Genomic DNA, 22,370 nt, shown 5'->3' with positions numbered 1-22,370 from the left:
TTTGGTTCCATTTGTACACCAGATTTGGACAGCCTCGGTTAATTTAATTAACACTCAGTTAATTAACAGTTGATGAAGTAACTGTTAAGTTAACTGAACAGCGTGAGAGTAACCTGAGGGTGAGGTTAACACTCTCAGTTTATGTAATTAATCGACGGTGGATACATTAGCTGACGGTTGTACTGTGTCTGCCTGGATATGTACTAGAAATCATCTGAATACTGGTATGTGTACAATTTCACTGTCTGTAAGATCTTGACTCCTGTCACGAGTGTACAAATGTAAGCATTTGTATCTAATCCTTGTAACAATTTGCACATTCTGAGAGTTTCACCAGCTCAGTGGCCTTGTGGTTAGAGTGTCCGCCCTGAAACTGGGAGGTCGGGGTTTGATCCCCGGCCGGGTCATACCAAAGACTGTAAAAATGGGACTGCTTTGATGCTTGACACTCAGCATCAAAGGGTTGGATTGGGGGGTCAAATCTACTAATCAAATGATTCCCGCGCTGCACGGCTGCAGCTCACCGCTCCAAGAGATGGGTCAAATGCGGAGAACAAATTTCACTGCGGTAACATTTGTGACAAATCGTACGACTTGACTTAAAATGGATAATGATTAAAAAAAAATGCGATGGGGTGGCGCAGTGGTAAAGTGTGCTATCTTCAGCAGCTAGCAGTCAGTTACCTTGAATTGTGAACCAATGGAATAGTGTCAGTTTCCTGTGGCATTACTTTAGCCAAGTACCCATTTGGAATCTGTCACTTAGTGCGCAGTGTACGATTCAAAAATTATAAAGCAATGTGATTTTCTTTTGCTTTTTCATTCAGTCATAGAATGAGCAGACCTTGAGATAAAATGTAAATGCTATTATATTATATTATATATTCACTTTTGTCTAAAAATAAAGTGGTGTTCATCTTATTTCATTTTTTTTAATCGTAAATTAAATGATCTTTTATTTATAATTTTCATTCCGTCATAGAATGAGCACATCTGTAGATTAAATGTAAATGCTAATTGCATTTTACATTTATTTTTGTCAAATGATTTAATTACCTGAAGATTGGTTACATGGTTGACGATACGATACATGCATGATATTGGTTCATTATGGCGATACGAGACGATACGATTCAATGATTTGAAATCGATACAGTAACTATTTAGCAAATACAGGATCAAATGAAGGCATGTACAGTAAGTGCATCTTACCGTAGACAACCACGGTGGCCGTGGAGCTGCGTCTCTTGGCCACGATGTTACTGGCCACGCACGTGTAGTTCCCAGAGTCTGACAGATGGGCCTCTGGAATGATGAGGTTCTGATCCACTCTGGAGTCGACCATCCCGTCCAAGTTCACAGGCTCCTCGTTCTTCAACCACTCCACCTTCACAAAGACATTGAATGCAAACAAACACAATGACTTAACATCTGATGTCAGTGAGGTATTCCAGCTGATAACATCCGTTGACACTGTCCTCCAAGTCATTGATGTCACCCTGTGGAAGAGTAGAATTATACCTTATTTAAACCTCCTTCAAAGTTTCCCGAGGCCAAGGACCCCTTATAGCTGCGAGAGCGATGAAGCATTTTTTGTATTTCTCCTTTAAAGGTATATTCAGTGATTTCACTTAATTCAAATATCACTTATTTTTTTGTTTTGTTGTGATAATCCTCCCTACTATGGAGTGTGCTGACCATATAAGGAGTTCCTCACTGTCCCCAGTTAACACCTGGCAGTCAAAAAACCTTAGGTTTCGTTTTTGGCTAGGTGGCCCAGCCGTCATCCAATCAGGATAGAGAGGGGCCTTCCGCCAATCATGATTGAGCGGGGGCAGGCCTTGGTGTGTGTGCTGTTGGCCTGTTGCGTGTTCCCCCACTGTAGTGCGTGTGCATGTGCAGTTGTGCACATCTTGTTACCGGGGCAGACCGGGGGGTTTTCCAAATCATCCAAATCACTGAATGCTCCTTTAAGGGTGAATGAAGAATAAAGAAAAGTAATAATAATAGTGTAAAAGTTTAACAACAGCAAAACTATATAATAAAATCAGTTTCTAAACTCTCACACAACTCTTACAGTATAATATAAGTGTCATGTATCCTGTCATTTTCTCACTACTTCCGAAACACACTCCTTTCCACTCAAACTGGGATGAACGGCATCACACACAAGGAGCAACCAGGAGTGTTCTTAAGGGTGTGCGCGTGGGTTTCAACACAAGCCAAGTTCTCTCTCTAAAGTATTTTTGGATATGAAATGTTCCATAGTCTATACTTTTATGATTCTTTCCCGTATCAGGAATATCTTTTTACTTGTCATTTCACACACTTGGTGTTATAGTTTTCAACCATAACTGTTACAGCATTATGTCATGTCAGCTGCATGGTGTTAATTGTCTTTATTTTTGATAATACCAACTTTGTTTTCTTGTCTATAATCTTTCTGTTCATTTCAAGGTGAGATCTTGTGTTCCCCAATTTGCATTTTAATGTGTTTTCAGTGAACTCAAATGCCTGTGTTTTTCAACCACTCTTCTCAATAATTGTACGACACTCTCATTTGGGTCGACTTATGAATCGAAGTGTGATATTAGCGTAAATGTCATGAACCCAACAAACAAACAACAAGGTACTGTAATGAACCGAAAGAGAACAATGCAGCAGTGTTGATTTCGTTGACTAAAACTATGATGAAAAATGTCTGTCGACTACCATTTTTCACTGACGAAAACTAGATAGAAACTAAATAAAAACCAAGCTACGATGACTAAAACTAAGCCTAATATATTGACCATTTTGTCAACAAAGCTTGTAGATCGACACTTTTTGGAGAAGAGATTTGGGGTATTATTTTACTATTTTGAAAAACACTTTAACCCATTCTAGGCGGGAACCCCTTTTGGTGTTTTAACTAAGCATTATGCTATACTTTAGCTATTGAAAAATAGCAGATCTACAAGCTCATAGCGCGCCACGAGTGGCGTGATACGAGCTTGTAGGTCTGCTATTTTTGAAAAATCGTAAAAATGCGGCACAAATCTTTGAATATATATTCTTTCAGAGCGAACGTTTTTTTTATTTCGACGTCAGGCCTAAATGGGTACTTAAAACAGTTAAAATAGCCGATCTACAAGCTCACAACATGTAATGTATAGCTAATTTCACTATTTTTAAAATGTTTTTCAAGATTCTAAAAGAACAAAGAAAATAGACACAAGGGGTATACGGCGGTGCACAAGACAGGGCCCTTGGTGTGGAGGGGAAACAAAGTAGGGGGCTTAATACAGACCCCTGGGGCACCCCTGGTCAATTTTGTGTAGGTTAGTAGGTTACCCATTCCGGGCGGGATCCCTTTTGGTGTTACGCCCCTTCAGGACGGGAACCCCTTCTTGTTGTGTACAGTATATAGCAACATAACACTTTTGAATAAAAAAAAATTAATTGAAATTTGAATTTTTCATAAAACGTAGGTCAGTGTTTAGAATCGTCCTCAGTCCTAAATGGATTAACCCATTTTGAGCGGGAACCCCTTTTGGTGTTTTAAACATTATGTTATAATTTAGCTATTGAAAAATAGCAGACCTACAAGCTCATAGCGCGCCACCGAGTGGCGCGCTACGAGCTTGTAGGTCTGCTATTTTTGAAAAATCGTGAAAATAGGATTTAGAAGATTTTTTTTTAATTTCGAGGTCAGGCCTAAATGGGTTAAATTAACATTGAGATTTTTTTACTGTGTAATGCACAGGACTGAACCACCCTCAGGGAGATCGAAATCAGGTCAACAGCATCTGCTTGTCTATGATTCTGAATTATAAAACTTAAAAGAACGGTGTGTTGGTGTGTCTCCATGTTCGCTTGGCTGGCTCTGTAAATTGCTATTAACTTGCCATTAGTTGGAGCTTTTTCATTGAGAGAGACTCACTCAGGCGTCAGGGAGTGGGGTTTGATTTATGGCAGTGCACTGAACATTACTGCAAGCTTGTGTGTGTGTGCATGCATTAGCCTACTATACTTGAGTCCATGTACTCAGGTACTGTACTTAAATGCAATTTCTAGGTATTTTTAGTAGTACTAAAGGAGTACACCTACTTCCAATGTTCTATAATTTTGCTTCTACATCTCAGGCATAATATTGTACTTTTAATTGTCATTATTTGAAAACTTCAGTTACTAGTTACTTTATTATTATTTTGATTAGCCTATTATTACAAAACCGTGCACTTCAGACCTATATACTTTTGAATTTTGAAAATAGCCGACACACAACGTGTTGTGAGCTTGTAGAACTGCTATTTTTTTTATAAATTGTATACATTTTGAAAACTTGTGAAATTGGACCTTCTGCATAACAAGTACTTTTACTTTGGGTACTTTAAGTACAGTTTGATACCAATAATTTTGAAGTCCATTTTGAATAACAAACTTTTATTGTAACAGAGCATTTCTAAATGTTGATATTGATACTTTTACTCAAGTAAAAATAAAAAACGTCAGTACTTCTTCCACCACTGCTTGTGAGGAAGTATAATTTGAGAAATAGGCATTGTGAGGAGCAAGATAAATGCAGCTTTGCCCTCTATATGCCCTCAGTACCCGCATACCTGTCAAACTACCTCAAAAAAGTAAGCGACTCCCACAGCCACAATACAAGAGGAAGCGAGAACAACAACAAATTCTCCTTCTACAGCACTGCTACCCAAGTGTGGAATTCCCTGACTCCCTCCCCCCAAAAATGCAAATCCCTGGCATCCTTTAAAACAGGCCTGAAAATCCACCTTTCAGCATGCCAAAGGGAGAGGAAATGAGTACCCCCCACCCCCCACCCCTTTAGTCTAGTGACTACCGCCACCTTCTTATAACCCCCCGTCTTTGTTCCCCAACCTACATATGTTATTTTTACCTTGTATGATGATTTGAATTTTGTGGTTATTGTTCATGTCATGATTATGAATTGAATACCCAGGACCTGAATGGTGATCATTTTGGACATGTGTTTGACTGTACCCTGTACTGATTACATTTCTGCCAATAAAGTATTCAATCAATCAACACACACAGTCACAAGGTGCGTTTCCATAAAGCCTTTTTTTTGCGCATTAAGGTTCTTTCGCAAAATCTCCTGGATGGAAATCACCTCAAAATGCGCATAAGTCTGCATTTTTCGCAAAAACACTTTTTCGCTAGAAGGTGGCGGATTTTGGGGCTATATCGAAAAAGTTAAATGCGCAAATGGGTTATGGAAACACTTGTGGAAAATATTTCTAATTAGAAAGCATTTAACTCGTATTATATTGCTTTTAACAGTTGGAAAAGAAGAAAACACACGCGATGGTGAGTATAGTGGACTTGTGGAGTGATCAAACGGGAGGGTGGGTGGGATGTGGATACATAAATTATTACATTTACACACTCGAGTCTCGAAGCCTCTGTCTGCAGGCTGAGGCTCTTTTGCTCTCCCCGGTGAGGGCGTTCGCCGTTGATCATGAAGTTAGATCGGTGATATTTCTCCTAAACAGCTCGGAACGAAACGGACGAGAGGAGACTAGTCAAAATGGAAATGTACTGTCAAGTCGCAGGGCAGGGGTCCCGATCGTCCCTGTACTTTGAAAACGAAACTATACCAGCCCCTGTCTAGACAAAAACACACGCCTATTTATTTAACAGACAGCCTGTTTGAAAGACAGCCTGTCCCAGTGGCCAATCTGGACAGCGGACTTCATGCAGACCAACTTGAATAGCCTAAAAGAACGTCAAATGCACCGTGGTGAAGAACAAATCAGAGAAGTGTGTGTGTGTGTGTGTGTGTGTGTGTGTGTGTGTGTGTGTGTGTGTGTGACATGATCAAATAATCGTGTAAGATTATCCTGTAGTGTGTGATGCAGATGCTATCAGATTTCAGACATCAAACGGTAAAATAAATGTCAGATAATATGCGCCTCTCTGCGCGTCTCACTTGACTGGCAAAATAGCGCCATCTAGGCCTACTGCTTATTTAATATCTCCAAAGAAGCGCATTTTGTCAGTGGATGGAAACAAGAAAAATACGCTTTTCTTTTTTCGAATTACTTACTTATTCGCTTCCTATTTTCGAAATGTTTTGATGGAAACCCACCTACTGTCACAGTCACAGTCACACACACAGTCACACAGTCACACACACACACACACACACACACACACACACACACACACACACACACACACACACACACACACACACACACACACACACACACACACACACACACACACACACACACACACACACACACACACACACACACACACTCCAATGCTAAAGGATTCATAAACATACTCCTATCTCTGATATATTTTCCCAGATTATGTTTTGGGAGAAACAAGCCACATTGAACTGCTTATAAAGTCGTGGTTAAAAAGTTTATTTTCCCTTTTTTTCGCTGGAAAGATGAGAGACTCGTCTCTTATAAATAATAATAATCTGTGGAACTCGAAAAATGAGTAAAAACACTGCAATGTGATTGTTTGTGTGTGTGTGTGGGTGTGTGTGTGTGTACGTGTGCGTGCGTGCGTGCGTGCGTGCGTGCGTGCGTGCGTGCGTGCGTGCGTGCGTGCGTGCGTGCGTGGCCTATCTATACTGCATGGTGAGAGTGCACATTACTTTACTATTACATTCTACAAGGCAATATGACTACAGCCAACACAGTGTGGCAGAGAGTACACATGTATAATATATTATATAGTATAGTATGTATAGTTTACATAGATACTCCACTGTTACGTTCTTAGTTTACGCATGATTCATGATAACTACTTTTTATACATGTGATGTATGCCATGCTTTTTGTTATTGCTTAATGTAAGTCGCTCTGGATAAAGAGCGTCTGCTAAATGCCTAAATTGTAAATTGTAAATTATTCAGTGATTTCGCTTCATTCAAATATCACTTATTTTTTCTTTTTATTTGGATAATCCTCCCTACTATAGAGTGTGCTGACCATATAAGGAGTTCCTCCCTGTCCCCAGTGAGCCCCTGGGGTCAAAAAACCCTAGTTTCAGTTTTGGTGGCGGGTGGCAAAGCCTTCATCCAATCAGGATGAGAGGGGCCTTCCTCCAATCATGTGTGGGGGCAGGCCTTGGTGCACATGCTGTTGCACTTCCCCCCCACTGTAGAGTGTGTGCATGTGCACATTTTGTTACCGGGGTGGACTGGGTGGTTTTCCAAATCACCCAAATCACTGAATGCTCCTTTAAAGGCCTAAGTAAGTAAGTAAGTAATGAAAGCTACATTTGTGAACTTGTCCAACTCTCTCCCCCCAGGCTATACACACGGCCGAGCCAGCGCCACAGGGCACACTGTGATAACAAGGTGGTCCGTGGAGTTCTGCCAGCCGGTCTGCCCAGTGATGCCGTGCCAGTTTGGCCCACTGGGCTGCAGTGTCTGCCATGCCATGGGCCCACCTGAGGGATTGTGTTGACCATTTAGTGGAGGTTATACGCTGTGGGGGGGTCTCCACATGAATTCGAGGGGCATGACAGCGAAGTGGCAATTTTAAGACCTTTTTAAATAGGCTATATACCTAAAAGAAAATCTAAAGTAATCAACAAACTATATGCCAGTGGTTCCCAAACTTTTTTGTGTCAAGGACCCCCAAATCAACATTCATTAGGCCACGGACCCCCCATTTGAAAACATATGCCAGTGACCCCGATAAGGGAGGATTTTTACGGCTCTAGCAGTGATTCCGAAACGAATTCATTTCATGAACCCCCAGTTTCACACGCATTATGCTACGGACCCCCAATGTAGTGGCATTTCTATCTCTGGTACCCCAATTTATATTGTGAAACCACTGTTAATTGAACTCAGAGAGTGTACAAATGGAACCAAATGGACCTGTTAGGGTCCATTTGGTTCCATTTGTACACTCTCTGAGTTACAGACCCATAAGGGTCCATTTGGTTCCTTATATCTCTAATTGAGCTAGGTACCACCTGGAACTCCCTCAAGTACCCCTAGGGGTCCCCGGACCCCACTTTGGGAACCCGTGCTATATGCTATAATAACTGGTCAAACAAGACAATAATTTGATGACCGGGTCATCGGTCAGTAGGAGACTCCACAATTGAGTCTCCTACTGGAGTCTCCGCCTTTCATAAAATGATTGGCTTAAGGAACGTGACAAAAATCAAAACATCCTGAATTCAAGGCTTTATTATGGGGTGTGTATTAATACATAAGAATAATAAGTCAATTGTGTATGAACTACTCCTTTAAGGACTCTGCGCATGCTTAATTAAGCCATTCTTGTTGAGCTATTTAACGCATTGTTTTGTGGTTTTTGTTCTTGTTTAATCTCTGTCCTTCCCACTGTCTCCAGTGCGTCTATAACCTTGTTATGTTATTTATTTACATTGTGTGATGGTAGAATAATAATCTCCTTGTCTGGAGGGAGAATGATAATGCATAACGCTGACGCCGAGGAGGCTTAATGCATTTAGGCCTGACATCGAACTTTCTCTTTAAAATGTATTTTTTTCTATATCAGTGGTTCTCAATATTTCATGTCAAGAACCCCAAAAATTACATGTAATATGCCGCCGACCCCCATCTGAAAATATGTTGTTCCAGGGAACCCCCCAGAATCAAAGATTTGAGTTAAAAACTGAAACTCTGAAAGAATATATATTCAAAGATTTGAGGCACATTTTCACGACTTTTCAAAAATAGCAGACCTACAAGCTCGTGTCTACGAGCTTGTAGGTCTGCTATTTTTCAATAGCTAAAGCATAACATAATGCTAACACCAAAAGGGGTTCCCGCACAGAATGGGTTAAACCAGCCTGATAAGGGACTGACCTGGGAGGAAGCGAGGTGGAAGGATTTGCTTAATTAGCATATCATTGTTTTTGCTTAATTGGCAGTGAGCAGCGCAGCAGCGGAGCCACACCTATAATCCTATGATCCACATGCCAGACAGCATGTCTACTGGCAACAGCATGCATTCGAGTCAACATCAATGTATTGGTGCAAAAAAGTAATAAAAGTATCAATATAGACATACTTACATACATACAAGTAAAAGTACTGGCATCAAAATATACTTAAAGTACCAAAATAAAGTACGAAGAATGTCCCATTTCAAGTTATCAAATGTATACTACATTAACTAACTAATAAAGTAACAAAAGCTGTCAAATAATTGTAGTGGAGTAAAAGCACAGTATTTGGATCCGAGATGTAGTGGAAGAGAAGTAAAAGTATTGTAAATTGCAAATGCTCAATTAAATTACAAATACCTCAACATTGTACTTAAGTATACAGTACTTACACCACTTACATTTACTTACTCAGTAAATGTACTTACACCACTGGTATGTGCCATAATAGAGCTTGTATACCACGTCCTCAGGGGGTCCTCGAGGAGGTGCCAGGGAGTCCCCGGCCAAACGATTGTCGGTCAGTGGTGGAAAGTAACTAAGTACATGTACTCAAGTATTGCACTTATACGTGCAAATTTGAGGTAGCTTTATAAGCTTTTGAAAGAAAAAGCGTTTGAGAACCACTGCACAATAAAAGGAACCCATTTTGGGCGGGAACCCCTTTTGGTGTTAGCATTACGTTATGCTTTAGCTATTCAAAAATAGCAGATCTACAAGCTTGTAGGTCTGCTATTTTTGAAAAACCGAAGAACGACTGACATAGAAACATAGCTTTTTCAGAAAACTGTCAGGATGTAGAAGACATTTTTAGAAGGTTAGGAAGGTAGGTTAATTAGTATCATCAGCAACACCTGTGAAGGAAGTATACAGGGAAGGGGCCCCGGAAGTAGGAAGAGTTATTCTGTGTGCACGGAGCCCATTAGGAAGCGCATGGAGCCGTACGGGTCTCTAACTCTGAGAGTGTGTGACTGTAACCACATGGTCCAATCATTCACAGGCTCATTTGTATGCTCTCAGAGTTAATCCATTTTGACCTGGGTAACGATTATTACTACAAATGTCTTCTAAATCCTGACAGTTTTCTCGAAAAACCCATGTTTCTATGTCGGTCATTCTCAAACATTTTCATGTCAAGGACCCCCAAAAAAATATGTAATTGTCCGCCGACCCCCATCTGAAAATATGTTGTTCCAGGAACTCCCCCAGAAGCTAAGATTTGAGTCAAAAATGTTCGCTCTGAAAGACTATATATTCAAAGATTTGTGCCACATTTTCACGATTTTTCAAAAATAGCAGACCTACAAGCTCGTAGCGCGCCACTCGGTGGCGCGCTATGAGCTTGTAGATCTGCTATTTTTCAATAGCTAAATTATGTTAATGTTTAAAACACCAAAAGGGGTTCCCGCCCAAAATGGGTTAAACAAACACTGGGTGGTCCCATGGGGGAAAAAAATCGTATCAAAACTGGGGCTGCTTGAAATGAAAAAAGGCTGATCGTCACTGAACCAAGCATTAATCATAGCCCCCCCGTCCCCATCAGGTGTAATAAGTGATACGTCCATCATAGTGGAAATGAGAGCCGTATATAATCGCTCTACGTTCACATTCAGTTAAAAGGGAATTGGAAACCACGTGAAGGCAATCACAGCGTAGCCTATTGCAACCAGATCAGCTTTCATTCCGTCCGATTCAATTAACTTTTGAGTTTCTATCGGTGATGCCTTTCCTCTTCCCGACACCCTAATACAATATGAATGTTACTATGAATGGTACAAACGACGCCCTAATACAACACTCTGAATGGTACAAACTATGCCCTGATACAATATGAATGTTACTATGAATGTTACAAACGATGCCCTGATACAATATGAATGTTACAAACTATGCCCTGATACAATATGAATGTTACAAACTACGCCCTGATACAATATGAATGTTACAAACTATGCCCTGATACAATATGAATGTTACAAACTACGCCCTGATACAATATGAATGTTACAAACTATGCTCTGATACAATATGAATGTTACAAACTACGCCCTGATACAATATGAATGTTACAAACTACACCCTGATACAATATGAATGTTACAAACCACGCCCTGATACAATATGACTGTTACAAACTACGCCCTGATACAATATGAATGTTACAAACTACGCCCTGATACAATATGAATGTTACAAACCACGCCCTGATACAATATGAATGTTACAAACTATGCCCTGATACAATATGAATGTTACAAACTACGCCCTGATAAAATATGACTGTTACAAACTACGCCCTGATACAATATGAATGTTACAAACTATGCCCTGATACAATGTGAATGTTACAAACTATGCCCTGATACAACACTCTGAATGTTACAAACTATGCCCTGATACAATATGAATGGTACAAACTATGCCCTGATACAATATGAATGGTACAAACTATGCCCTGATACAACACTCTGAATGTTACAAACTATGCCCTGATACAATATGAATGGTACAAACTATGCCCTGATACAACACTCTGAATGTTACAAACTATGCCCTGATACAATATGAATGTTACAAACGACGCCCTAATACAACACTCTGAATGGTATAAAAACTATGTCCTGATTCATGAAACTGGAGTCCGATTTGATTCACTCTGAGGGTCATTAACACAATCAGTACCGGGATTTTCTTAGACGCTAGAGTGCCAGAAGATATGGGAGGTTTTACTCTGAAAAGCCCCGCCTTCCCCCCCCCCCCCCCCCCAAAACCGGTAGGCATAATGTTGCATCATTACCTCGCGATGATGATCTCTCTAGAAGAGTTAATATTCCAAACGAGAGGCTTGTAGAAGTCAGAGATGAAGACAGAAGTATGCCCTTTTGGTAAAAACCATGGAGAGCTCCCTAGATTAGGGGATACGAGGCTCCATATGGGGAAAATGAACAGGGGATTATTTCCTGAGCCCTAGTCGGGGGCGGGACTGCGACGCTCTATAGTGGTCTCTTAGCTTGCTTATGATCTGTTTTGACTATTTCTAGGTATTTGATGTATTACCATGTGTTGTTCTGGCTTATTGTAAATCACTCCGGATTAACCCATTCTGGGCGGGAACCCCTTTTGGTGTTAGCATTATATTACGCGCTACGAGTTTGTAGGTCTGCTATTTTTTTTAAATCGAAGAACGACTGACATAGAAACATAGCTTTTTCAGAAAACTGTCAGGATGTAGAAGACATTTTTAGAATCTGATCTCAGGTCAAAATGGGTTAAGAGCGCCTAGTAAATGCCTAAATTGTAAATTGAAGGAAAAAGAAACAAACAAAGTACAGAGCCAAGTTAAGTCATTTAAATGTCTGCAAATACCCATTAACATGAATCCAACATACACTGATGATAGGCTTGGTATAGTGCTGTCAAACAAGACTATGAAGCCATCTACCAAATCTATGAAAAATAATCCTTCAGTCTCTTTGCTTTATCTCCATCTAGTCTCTGGAAACATTATGTTTATCCCTGAATAATGGCATTTTAACCCATTTTGACCTGAGATCAGATTCTAAAAAATGTCTTCTACATCCTGACAGTTTTCTGAAAAAGCTATGTTTCTATGTCAGTCGTTCGTGTGATTTTTGAGTGGTGCAACCACTCCAAGGAACAGCAATGTCTGTGTTAACCTATGTTTGTGTGTGACTCATGTCATGTGTGACTCATGAGTACCAGTAGGGGGCGCTGTTGTGCCAGAGACAGAGAGATAGTATTGCACTGTTTCCTGTTAATTACAGAGAGAGACAGAGAGAGAGAGAGAGAGAGAGAGAGAGAGGGGAGGGGGGGGGGGGGGGGTGGGTTGCACCACTCAGTTCACACAGGTGTGATTTTTCAAAAATAGCAGACCTACAAGCTCGTAGCGCGCCACTCGGTGGCGCGCTATGAGCTTGTAGATCTGCTATTTTTCAATAGCTAAAGCATAACATAATGCTAACACCAAAAGGGGTTCCCGTCCAAAATGGGTTAAGCACTTCAAATGACGCACGAGCCAATTTACTGATTAATTACACTGGGGAAGTTAATGTGGGCCTAATGATTGTGAAACAGTTGCATTATTATTTTCCTTTCATTATTCAGAAGGCTCTTTCGTCTTACACTGTATAGAGTTTCCTTTGAGGGATGCGTGCGATCGCCTCCCTGACACTTAACATACCGATATGTATTCTTAAATTGTTTTCTTTAAGCCCAGTTTAATTATTCATCAACCACTTTGATCTTTAATGTGATGTTTAATTCATGTTTTATGTTTAATCACACTGATAAGGATTAAGGAATAACATATATTCTCTTTAAACTTAAAAGATCCCCACCAAACACAGGACTGACACCATATTTTGATTGTCCATTTTGTATACATGTCATGCATTATTGAGATTGTCTTTCACACCAGAACTGTCCTATAGCCAATCAACAGGCCGTACCGTGAGCGGTCCTATAGCCAATCAACAGGCCGTACCGTGAGCGGTCCTATAGCCAATCAACAGGCTGTACCGTGCGTACCGTGAGCGGTCCTATAGCCAATCAACAGGCCGTACCGTGAGCGGTCCTATAGCCAATCAACAGGCCGTACCGTGAGCGGTCCTATAGCCAATCAACAGGCCGTACCGTGAGCGGTCCTATAGCCAATCAACAGGCCGTACCGTGAGCGGTCCTATAGCCAATCAACATGTATGGATGGATTAATAACTAACTTTTGAAAAAAGCAGATGTGCAACAGATGTGCTCACAACTTGTAGATCGGCCTATTTCAAAAAGCAAAAGTGTAGGTCTGAAGTGGTTTTGTAATAATAATGACAATCTACAAAGCAAGAACCAGCAGTAACTAAAGTTTTCAAATAGTTTTAGTGGAGTACAAAAAAACCACAATTTCTGTCTCATGCAGTGGAAACTATTGAATTGAAAGAAACTCATCAACATTTTACTAAAGTACAGTACTTGAGTAATGTAAGTGGTTACACTGTCTACAATCACAGTATTCTATATGCATATACCTCTACTGTCAAATGTCATATTTACAGATAAATCTACACAGCGGTCCACTGCACTTATCTCAAACTATGTGTTCTGTTTACATTAGTTCAGCATCAGATGCTCTGGCACCGTGACGATATGCAAATCGCAGAAAGATGAAAAATAAACAGCCGTGACTGATCGAAAGTGTGTCCCGGAATCCAAATACATTTCAGACAGATCCTGTTATCGCATTTTGGGCGGGAACCCCTTTTGGTGTTAGCATTATGTTATGCTTTAGCTATTGAAAAATAGCAGATCTACAAGCTCGTAGCGCGCCACCGAGTGGCGCGCTACGAGCTTGTAGATCTGCTATTTTTGAAAAATCGAAGAACGACTGATATAGACACGTAGCTTTTTCAGAAAACTGTCAGGATGTAGAAGACATTTTTAGAATCTGATCTCAGGTCAGAATGGGTTAAGACGCTCAGTGTTCATTTATCCATTGTACACACGTATACGCTCCCGGGAGTTAAGCCAAAAAAAATCTTCTAAATCCTCCAATTTTCTGAAATTAATATTTTCACGATTTTTCAAAAAATAGCAGACCTACAAGCTCGTAGCGCGCCACTCGGTGGCGCGCTATGAGCTTGTAGATCTGCTATTTTTCAATAGCTAAATTATAACATAATGTTTAAAACACCAAAAGGGGTTCCCGCCCAAAATGGGTTAAGGGCGAGAAGCGACCGCAGGTCGCGGGGGAAACAACAGAGTTGTTCACCCGCGTTCACTTGCATTGAACTCATTTTCCCAGAAGCCCTTGCAAAGCCAGTGGATTATGGGTTGATTTCCGCTTACGTCATCATGACGCGTCGCCGTCGTCACAATGTCCGCGACAAAGACGGATTATCATCAAACAACGGCGAATTAAACACATTAAACAAATATCACCCGCGCGTGTGTGTGTATAGTGGCGTGCGTGTGCATGTGCATGTGCGTGTGTGTGTGTGTGTGTGTGTGTGTGTGCGCGTGTGTAACAAGCAGCATTACATGAAGAGTGTGACAACAGCATCGTGACTGAAGCGTTACATAAAGAAATGTGTACTTGAGTAAAAGTACAAAAGTGTGTGGAGTTTGCATGTTCTCCCCGTGTCTCCTAGGGTAGGTACCCTCACAAAAAACATGCAGTAATCCTGGTCTCTAAACTGCCTCCCCCTGGCCAGCTGGGGCGCCTGATGGAGGGGAAAGGAACTGGTTGGAATAACATGTTCCTTCCACGCGCTACGTCCAACCAGGGAAACTCCTCCCTGTCAGGTGAAAAGGAGCAACTTGGACACTCAGGCATGAAGGAAGCATGAGTTAAAGTCCGTTGCTCTCCCCAGGTTGGCGGAGGGTGTGTAGAGCCCAGGATCACATTAGATAATTGACACAGGGGTGAAAAATGGGTTACAAAATCGTGGGATAAAAATTATAGAAAAAAAAAAAGTACAAAAGTATTAGCTTCAAAATGTACTTCAAGTACCGAAAGTAGAGAGAAGTCATTATGCACAACGTCCCATTTCAAGTTTTCAAATGTATAATAATCATTCGAAATTAGCAGAAATATAAGCTCACAATGTGTTTGCGGTGCAACACATTGTGAGCTTGTAGATCGGCTATTTTCAAAGAAGTGGTTAATGTATGTTTTGTAATAATAATAATCAAAATCTAAAAAGTAACTAATGTTTACCAGTAATTGTAGTGGAATAAAAGTACAATATTTTCCTCTGAGATGTAGTGGAGTATGGCCCGACTCACACCTTTACATCTAGCATACAACATTGATGTATGCTTGTTGTATGAGATGTATAGCTGATGCAAGCTCACAATGCATTTCCAATGGGGGTTTGACACAACATTTGTGTTGTATGGCTTTCGGCTGTGTTTCGACTGCCCCCCTTCCCCTCATACAACACAAATGTTGTGTCAAACCATGTGACTCCCATTGGAAATGCATTGCGAGCTTGCATCAGCTATACATCTCATACAACAAGCATACATCAATCTGTTGTGCACGTGTGAGTCGGGCCTATAGAAGCTATATAGTAAGTACAGAACATGTGAAATACCCCAGTAAAAGTACTTGAGTAAATGCACTTAGTTACTTTACGCCACTGGCTATTATTAGTCGACCTGTAGTTGAACTTCCATCGGTGAAGTGCTTCTACATGTATGTTATACATGTAGAATGTATAACCTCCCAGCCTTTCACCACCCGTGGACAAACTAGTGGGTTGTGTGTGTTATATCCTTGCAGCTCTTGCATGGGATATGCGGCCATTTTCCCCGGCTGCGGAGCTGCCTTTCTGTTTCTGCATTATTTACTGTAAGCGTTGGCCTTTGTTAGATGGAGTCACATTAACCCATTCTGACCTGAGATCAGATTCTAGCCTGGAACTCACCTATGCTTTTTATGGCATAGGGCAGCTCCCGGCAGGATCCGCCGGCAGAAACTATGCGCAGCTGCGCGACATGAGACTATTTAATTAGAGCGACAGAGAGAGAGAGGAGTATGTGTGTGTGTATGTGTGCGTGTGCGTGTCAATTAAACAAAGGTGCAGACGATCAGAAATCAGCAGAGAGTGAGAGATGTTTGTGCTACTCTATGCCGAATTGAAGTGGACTCGGACCCAGACTTTTTTTTTCTCCCTGGAAATAAAAACGTCTGGGTTTCCGAGGCTAATCAGATTCTAATAATGTCTTCTACATCCTGACAGTTTTCTGAAAAAGCTATGTTTCTATGTCAGCCGTTCTTCGACTTTTCAAAAATAGCAGACCTACAAGCTCGTAGCGCGCCACTCGGTGGCACGCTATGAGCTTGTAGATCTGCTATTTTTCAATAGCTAAAGCATAACATGCTAATGCTAATGCTAATGCTAATGCTAATGCTAATGCTAATGCTAATGCTAATGCTAACACCAAAAGGGGTTCCCGCCCAGAATGGGTTAATGCATGCATGAGGAGCTGTCTATTTGGTGACGGCGGGAGCATGGGAGCGATACAGTGAAGAATCCATTTGTGTGAGGTGAATCATTCATTACACACATACTGTATACCCCCACAGTGAGAGTGTGTGTGTGTGTGTGTGTGTGTGTGTGTGTGTGACTGTGTGTGTGTGTGTGTGTGTGTGTGTGCGTGCGTGCGTGCATGCGTGCGTGCGTGCGTGCGTGCGTGCACACAAGAACATGTATCTGCACATGTGGGCACAAACACGCATGTACACACACGCACACGCACACGCACACCCACACGCACACGCACACGCACCATCTAAGGGACATTGTGAAGGAATCCAAAGCAAATTCAAAGCGCTACAGATGCTCTCATACATAAATCTCGATATTGACACATGATTGTAGTAGTATTGCCATGTTCAAGGTCTCACTCCTTGCACAGATAATACACCCGCTTTTATATTCATAGCATAAAGTAACATGGCAATGAATACATCACTCACTGCACACATAAACGTATAGGGGCCGAGAGAGAGGGAGAGCGAGAGAGAGAGAGAGAGAGAGAGAGAGACAGAGAGAGAGAGAGAGAGAGAGAGAGAGAGAGAGAGAGAGAGAGAGAGAGAGAGAGAGAGAGAGAGACAGAGAGAGACAGAGAAAGGCTCACTTGTTTTTGGAGGAGCAGACACCAGAACGGAGAGCATAGTGAGGTTGAAGTGAGAGAAAGAGGAATACAAAAACACAAAATGCCGATCATTACCTCGGCCGGAGGCACTCCCTCAGGTGGGCGGCAGTGTAAGACCATCATGCCTTTGAGAGGCACCTCTCTGCCCTGGGGGTCCTGCTCAAAGTTCTTCCTCAGGTCTTACACACACACACACACACACACACACACACACACACAGTGGAAAAGACAAATATGGAATAAACACACGCACCCTTAATGGGATTTTATTAAAGGAGAATTCCATGCTAGAAGGCTTTCTTACCTTTCTTTGTAGTCATTACGTCCCCACCAAAGAGGTCCAGGTGTTATTTTGTGCAAAAGCTCCTTATTGGCTATTTCCCCTACCATAAGCCCTAAAATAATTGCATTGCATGGGAATTGAATGGGGCTATGGGGTGTTTCCATCGCTCAAAATGATATACTCTCTTCATAATGTAAATATCCCAAGCGGCACACTTTACTACTTATTTCGATGGAAATAAGCGAATTAGCACAACACCCCATAGCCCCATTCAATTCAATTCAATGTAATTCATTGAGGGCTTATGGTAGGGGAAATAGCCAAAAAGGAGTTTTTGCAGAAAAAAAACACCTGGACCTCTTGGATGGGGACGTAACGACTACAAATAAAGGTAAGAAAGCCTTCTAGCATGGAATTCTCCTTTAAAAAGACAACGACTGAAACCAAATCAAGATTTTCTGTCAAAATCTAAATATTGTCATGCGTGCGTGGTAGTACAGCAGGGACTTACAGGCGATGCGTACGCTGGCCTTGCGGCTCTTGGAGGTCCCCAGGTGGCTCCATGCCACGCACAGACACCAGTAGTCCTCTGGGCCGTGGAAGTCTTCCACCTGCTGACGGGACACGTTGATCATCACCTCGCGCACCTTCAGCCCTGTAAAGAGCACAAAGAGAAACCCGTTCACTGTGTCCTGTGTGGGATACAATCACGTTAAACCCATTTTGGGCGGGAACCCCTTTTGGTGTTAGCATTATGTTATGCTTTAGCTATTGAAAAATAGCAGATCTACAAGCTCATAGCGCGCCACCGAGTGGCGCGCTATGAGCTTGTAGGTCTGCTATTTTTTGAAAAATCGACGAACGACTGACATAGAAACATAACTTTTTCAGAAAATGTCAGGATGTAGAAGACATTTTTAGAATCTGATCTCAGGTCAAAATGTTTTTTTCCAATGTTTTTTAGTAGAGCTTTTTAACACTTATTTTAACCAAGGAAAATCACTTACACTACACTACACTACTGTTTTTTCTTTTTTTGACCTGGTCCAGTGGGAGGGGCCTATCCTTTATATATAAGAAGGTTAAAGGAGTAGTTCACCCAAAGAATGACTTATTTTCTATCAATAAAACACACCATGAAGCCTTGAATTCTTGTACATTAAGTTTTTGTCACATTCCTAAACCAAATGATTTGACGACCGGGTGGCTGCTCAGTAGGATACCCTTACTGACACTCTTTTAGGTCACATTCCCACCCAATACTTCGGTAGACTCAATGCGAATGGGCGGAGAATTTGGGATTCTTGCATATTTAATTTGCTGCGGTTTGCCTTCACACTGTCATCCGCAGCAATTGGAAACGCAGCAGGGGGGACCTTTATCAATGTGTTCCATTCATAAACTAGCCTACACAGTGAAATCTATGGTGATAAAATTATACTCATAACGTGCATGTGTCGTGCCGTCTGGGACTGGCCAGTCATCAAATTATTGGCTCGGGAATGCAAAACAAAAACAAAATCGTGCTCTTGAATGCAGGGCTTCATGGTGTGTGTAACTTTATTTTGTGAACTACTCCTTTAGTAGATTAACCCATTTTGACCTGAGATCTAAAAACGTCTTCTACATCCTGACAGTTTTCTGAAAAAGCTATGTTTCTATGTCAGTCGTTCTTCGATTTTTCAAAAATAGCAGACCTACAGCGCTACGAGCTTGTAGATCTGCTATTTTTCAATAGCTAAAGCATAACATAATGCTAACACCAAAAGGGGTTCCCGCCCAGAATGGGTTAAAGGGCCGTCCTATAACAATAATGATGTCATCATCCACACTGATGAACCATAACATGCTGTCACTCAGTTTTGTGGTTGAACAATAATATCTCCCTTTAAATTGAAATGGAGTGTGATTGTCAGTGTTCATCAGATCCTTCTGAGTGATCCCAGTGACATCGTTCCCCCTACTGTCGTTATCGCTGTGATTGTGGCGACGACGCCATCATCAGAGCTTCGGTTAGAGCTAGAAGAAGTCATATTTAGATGTGATAATTATGAAGTGATTGGTGTTGGTGTGAACGTAGCCTGGCTAATAAGCCAGACTCAAATCACACTGTCGTGTGGTATTTGAGTCTGGAGATGCTGTGTATGGATCTTGTTTCCCGGGGGTCGGGTTCAAACATTTTCTCTTTGACGCAATTGGTCAGAGCTACTGTCAGTCAAAGATCTCAAGCATTGAATGTCACTGTACCAAAGCCCGCCCATATTGCATACCGTGTCCCGATTGGCCACACCAGTTCTCTGGTGTAGGAAATGGGCGTACAATTGAGCCTCTCCAGACCGTAATCCGCCGGCAGGCATTTTTTTTTTGCCAACGGCTGTTTCGGTCTGGCTGAGATCAGATTCTAAAAACGTCTTCTACATCCTGACAGTTTTCTGAAAAAGCCATGTTTCTATGTCAGTCGTTCTTCGATTTTTCAAAAATAGCAGACCTACAAGCTCGTAGCGCGCCACTCGGTGGTGCGCTATGAGCTTGTAGGTCTGCTATTTTTCAATAGCTAAAGCATAACATAATGCTAACACCAAAAGGGGTTCCCGCCCAGAATGGGTTAAGGCACAGTGTGTGTCATCATTATAGACAATACGCAGCAACATGAAGGTCATGCTTTTAAGGGCTTTATTTATAAGCTCAGTTGACATTATCCCTCTTATTACTCGGCTGTTTACAAATTCCCTAGATCTCAGTGGTTTTCAAACCCAAGATCAAGATCCATTATTTATTTTTCCATTTGCGCCACGGACCACCATTTAGCTTCTCAGACCCAATACTTGTTTAGTTGTCGTCGGATAAGATTTTGTCCATAATTCCATGCTGTATTGATGTGGTACCATAGGAGGGATTAACAGGCAAACGTTAAAAAAAAAACAATTCTTCTACATTTGATTGATTGATTGATTGATTCTTTATTTAAGTGTCATGCTTCCGAAGAAGCCCCGCCCATATGGACTCACAGGACACTTTTTACAGTTTACATGAACAATTACAATAAACCGACATGACGGTTTGCAAACAATGATCAATTGAATACCAAACTGACACTCCAGATCCTTACGAGCAGATTACATAATATATAACATAAAAAATAATACACCATTAGGCCTACATTGTCTAAAATGCGTAGACATCTTGCAAATTAAGTAATGAAGGTGGTTTCATTTGACACTTTCAAGAGTTTAACCCATTTTGGGCGGGAACCCTTTTTGGTGTTTTAAGCATTTTGTTATGCTATAGCTATTGAAAAATAGCAGATCTACAAGCTCATAGCACGGCACCGAGTGCCGCGCTATGAGCTTGTAGGTCTGCTATTTTTTTTAAATCGTGAAAATGTGCCTCAAATCTTTTGAGCACCACTGATACAGAAACATAAGGACATTTTTTTTAAATTTCAACGTCAGGCCTAAATGGGTTAAAGGTATAGGGTTCATTTGGTTACCAACTCTCCATCATTTAGCTGGGGACCACCTGGAACCCCCTCAAGGACCACGTGGTCCCCGGACCACTGACCACCGCTGAAGAGGGAAAGAACGAGTCATATGGAGCCCTGGGAGATTCCGGTCAACAGCATATACGGTTTAAAGGACCACTTCACCACTTTTCAACCTATCTTCCTATAGTAGGTCCTCACAAATAATCATGAAAAAATTGTGCAATTCTTTTCTACTCAGTCTGTGTCTCATAGGAGGGCATTGGGGAGTTCAGAAACCGTCTTCCAGTGACATCATCGATGGGGAATACAAGCTAATAGAAACTGCAGGCTTACTAGTCCTGAAAAGTTGCAATGCGAAAATGGAAGCCATCGTTCTCACGATAATGAAAATCTAAACATTTTTGTAAAATAATGTTGTTAAAAAAAAATCTGCCTAATGATGATGTCACTGGAAGACGGTTTCTAAACTGCCCACGGCCCTCCTATGAGACACAGACTGAGTAGAAAAAAATCGTGCCATTTTATCATGATTATTAGTGAGGACCTATTATATGAAGATAGGTTGAAAAGTGGTGAAGTGGTCCTTTAAGTGGTTAAGTCTACTGTATATACGTATATGTGACAGAATACACAACACTTACTTACAGTTGGGTGCCACCGATATTGTCCCTTATCATTTGACCCATTTAGGCCTGACCTCAAAATTTTAAAAAATCCTTCTAAATCCTCCAGTTTTCTGAAATAAATATTTTCACGATTTTTCAAAAATAGCAGACCTACAAGCTCGTAGCGCGCCACTCGGTGGCGCGCTATGAGCTTGTAGATCTGCTATTTTTCAATAGCTAAATTATAACAATGTTTAAAACACCAAAGGGGTTCCCGCCCAAAATGGGTTAACTGTCCTTTTGCGCAGATCACGCAAACCTCAGCAAAAAGAAGGACAATATTGATGGCCTCCAACTGTACACATACTGTATGCCTCTTTTTTTATAATGGTTCATACATTATGCA

The 22,370-nt window shown here is 41.3% G+C and overlaps 1 protein-coding gene across 2 annotated transcripts in view; it reads right to left on the bottom strand.

The window, feature by feature from the left end:
- The window catches only part of LOC306914200 (netrin receptor UNC5D-like), a 594,918-nt gene that overhangs the window by 22,871 nt on the left and 549,677 nt on the right, over window positions 1–22,370 (bottom strand). For both annotated transcript variants that reach the window (XM_079491179.1, XM_079491178.1), the window contains 3 exons: window positions 18,387–18,530; window positions 17,668–17,771; window positions 1,213–1,387 (listed from right to left, as the gene is read on the bottom strand). In XM_079491179.1, coding sequence (XP_079347305.1) covers window positions 1,213–1,387; window positions 17,668–17,771; window positions 18,387–18,530 — 423 coding nt within the window. The remainder of the gene's footprint in view (window positions 1–1,212; window positions 1,388–17,667; window positions 17,772–18,386; window positions 18,531–22,370) is intronic.

The sequence above is a fragment of the Electrona antarctica genome (genome assembly GCF_951216825.1).
Source record: "Electrona antarctica genome assembly, chromosome: 21".
Classification (NCBI taxonomy): Eukaryota; Metazoa; Chordata; class Actinopteri; order Myctophiformes; family Myctophidae; genus Electrona; species Electrona antarctica.
Note: the sequence above shows the minus strand (reverse complement) of the source record. Positions and strands in the feature narration are given on the sequence as shown.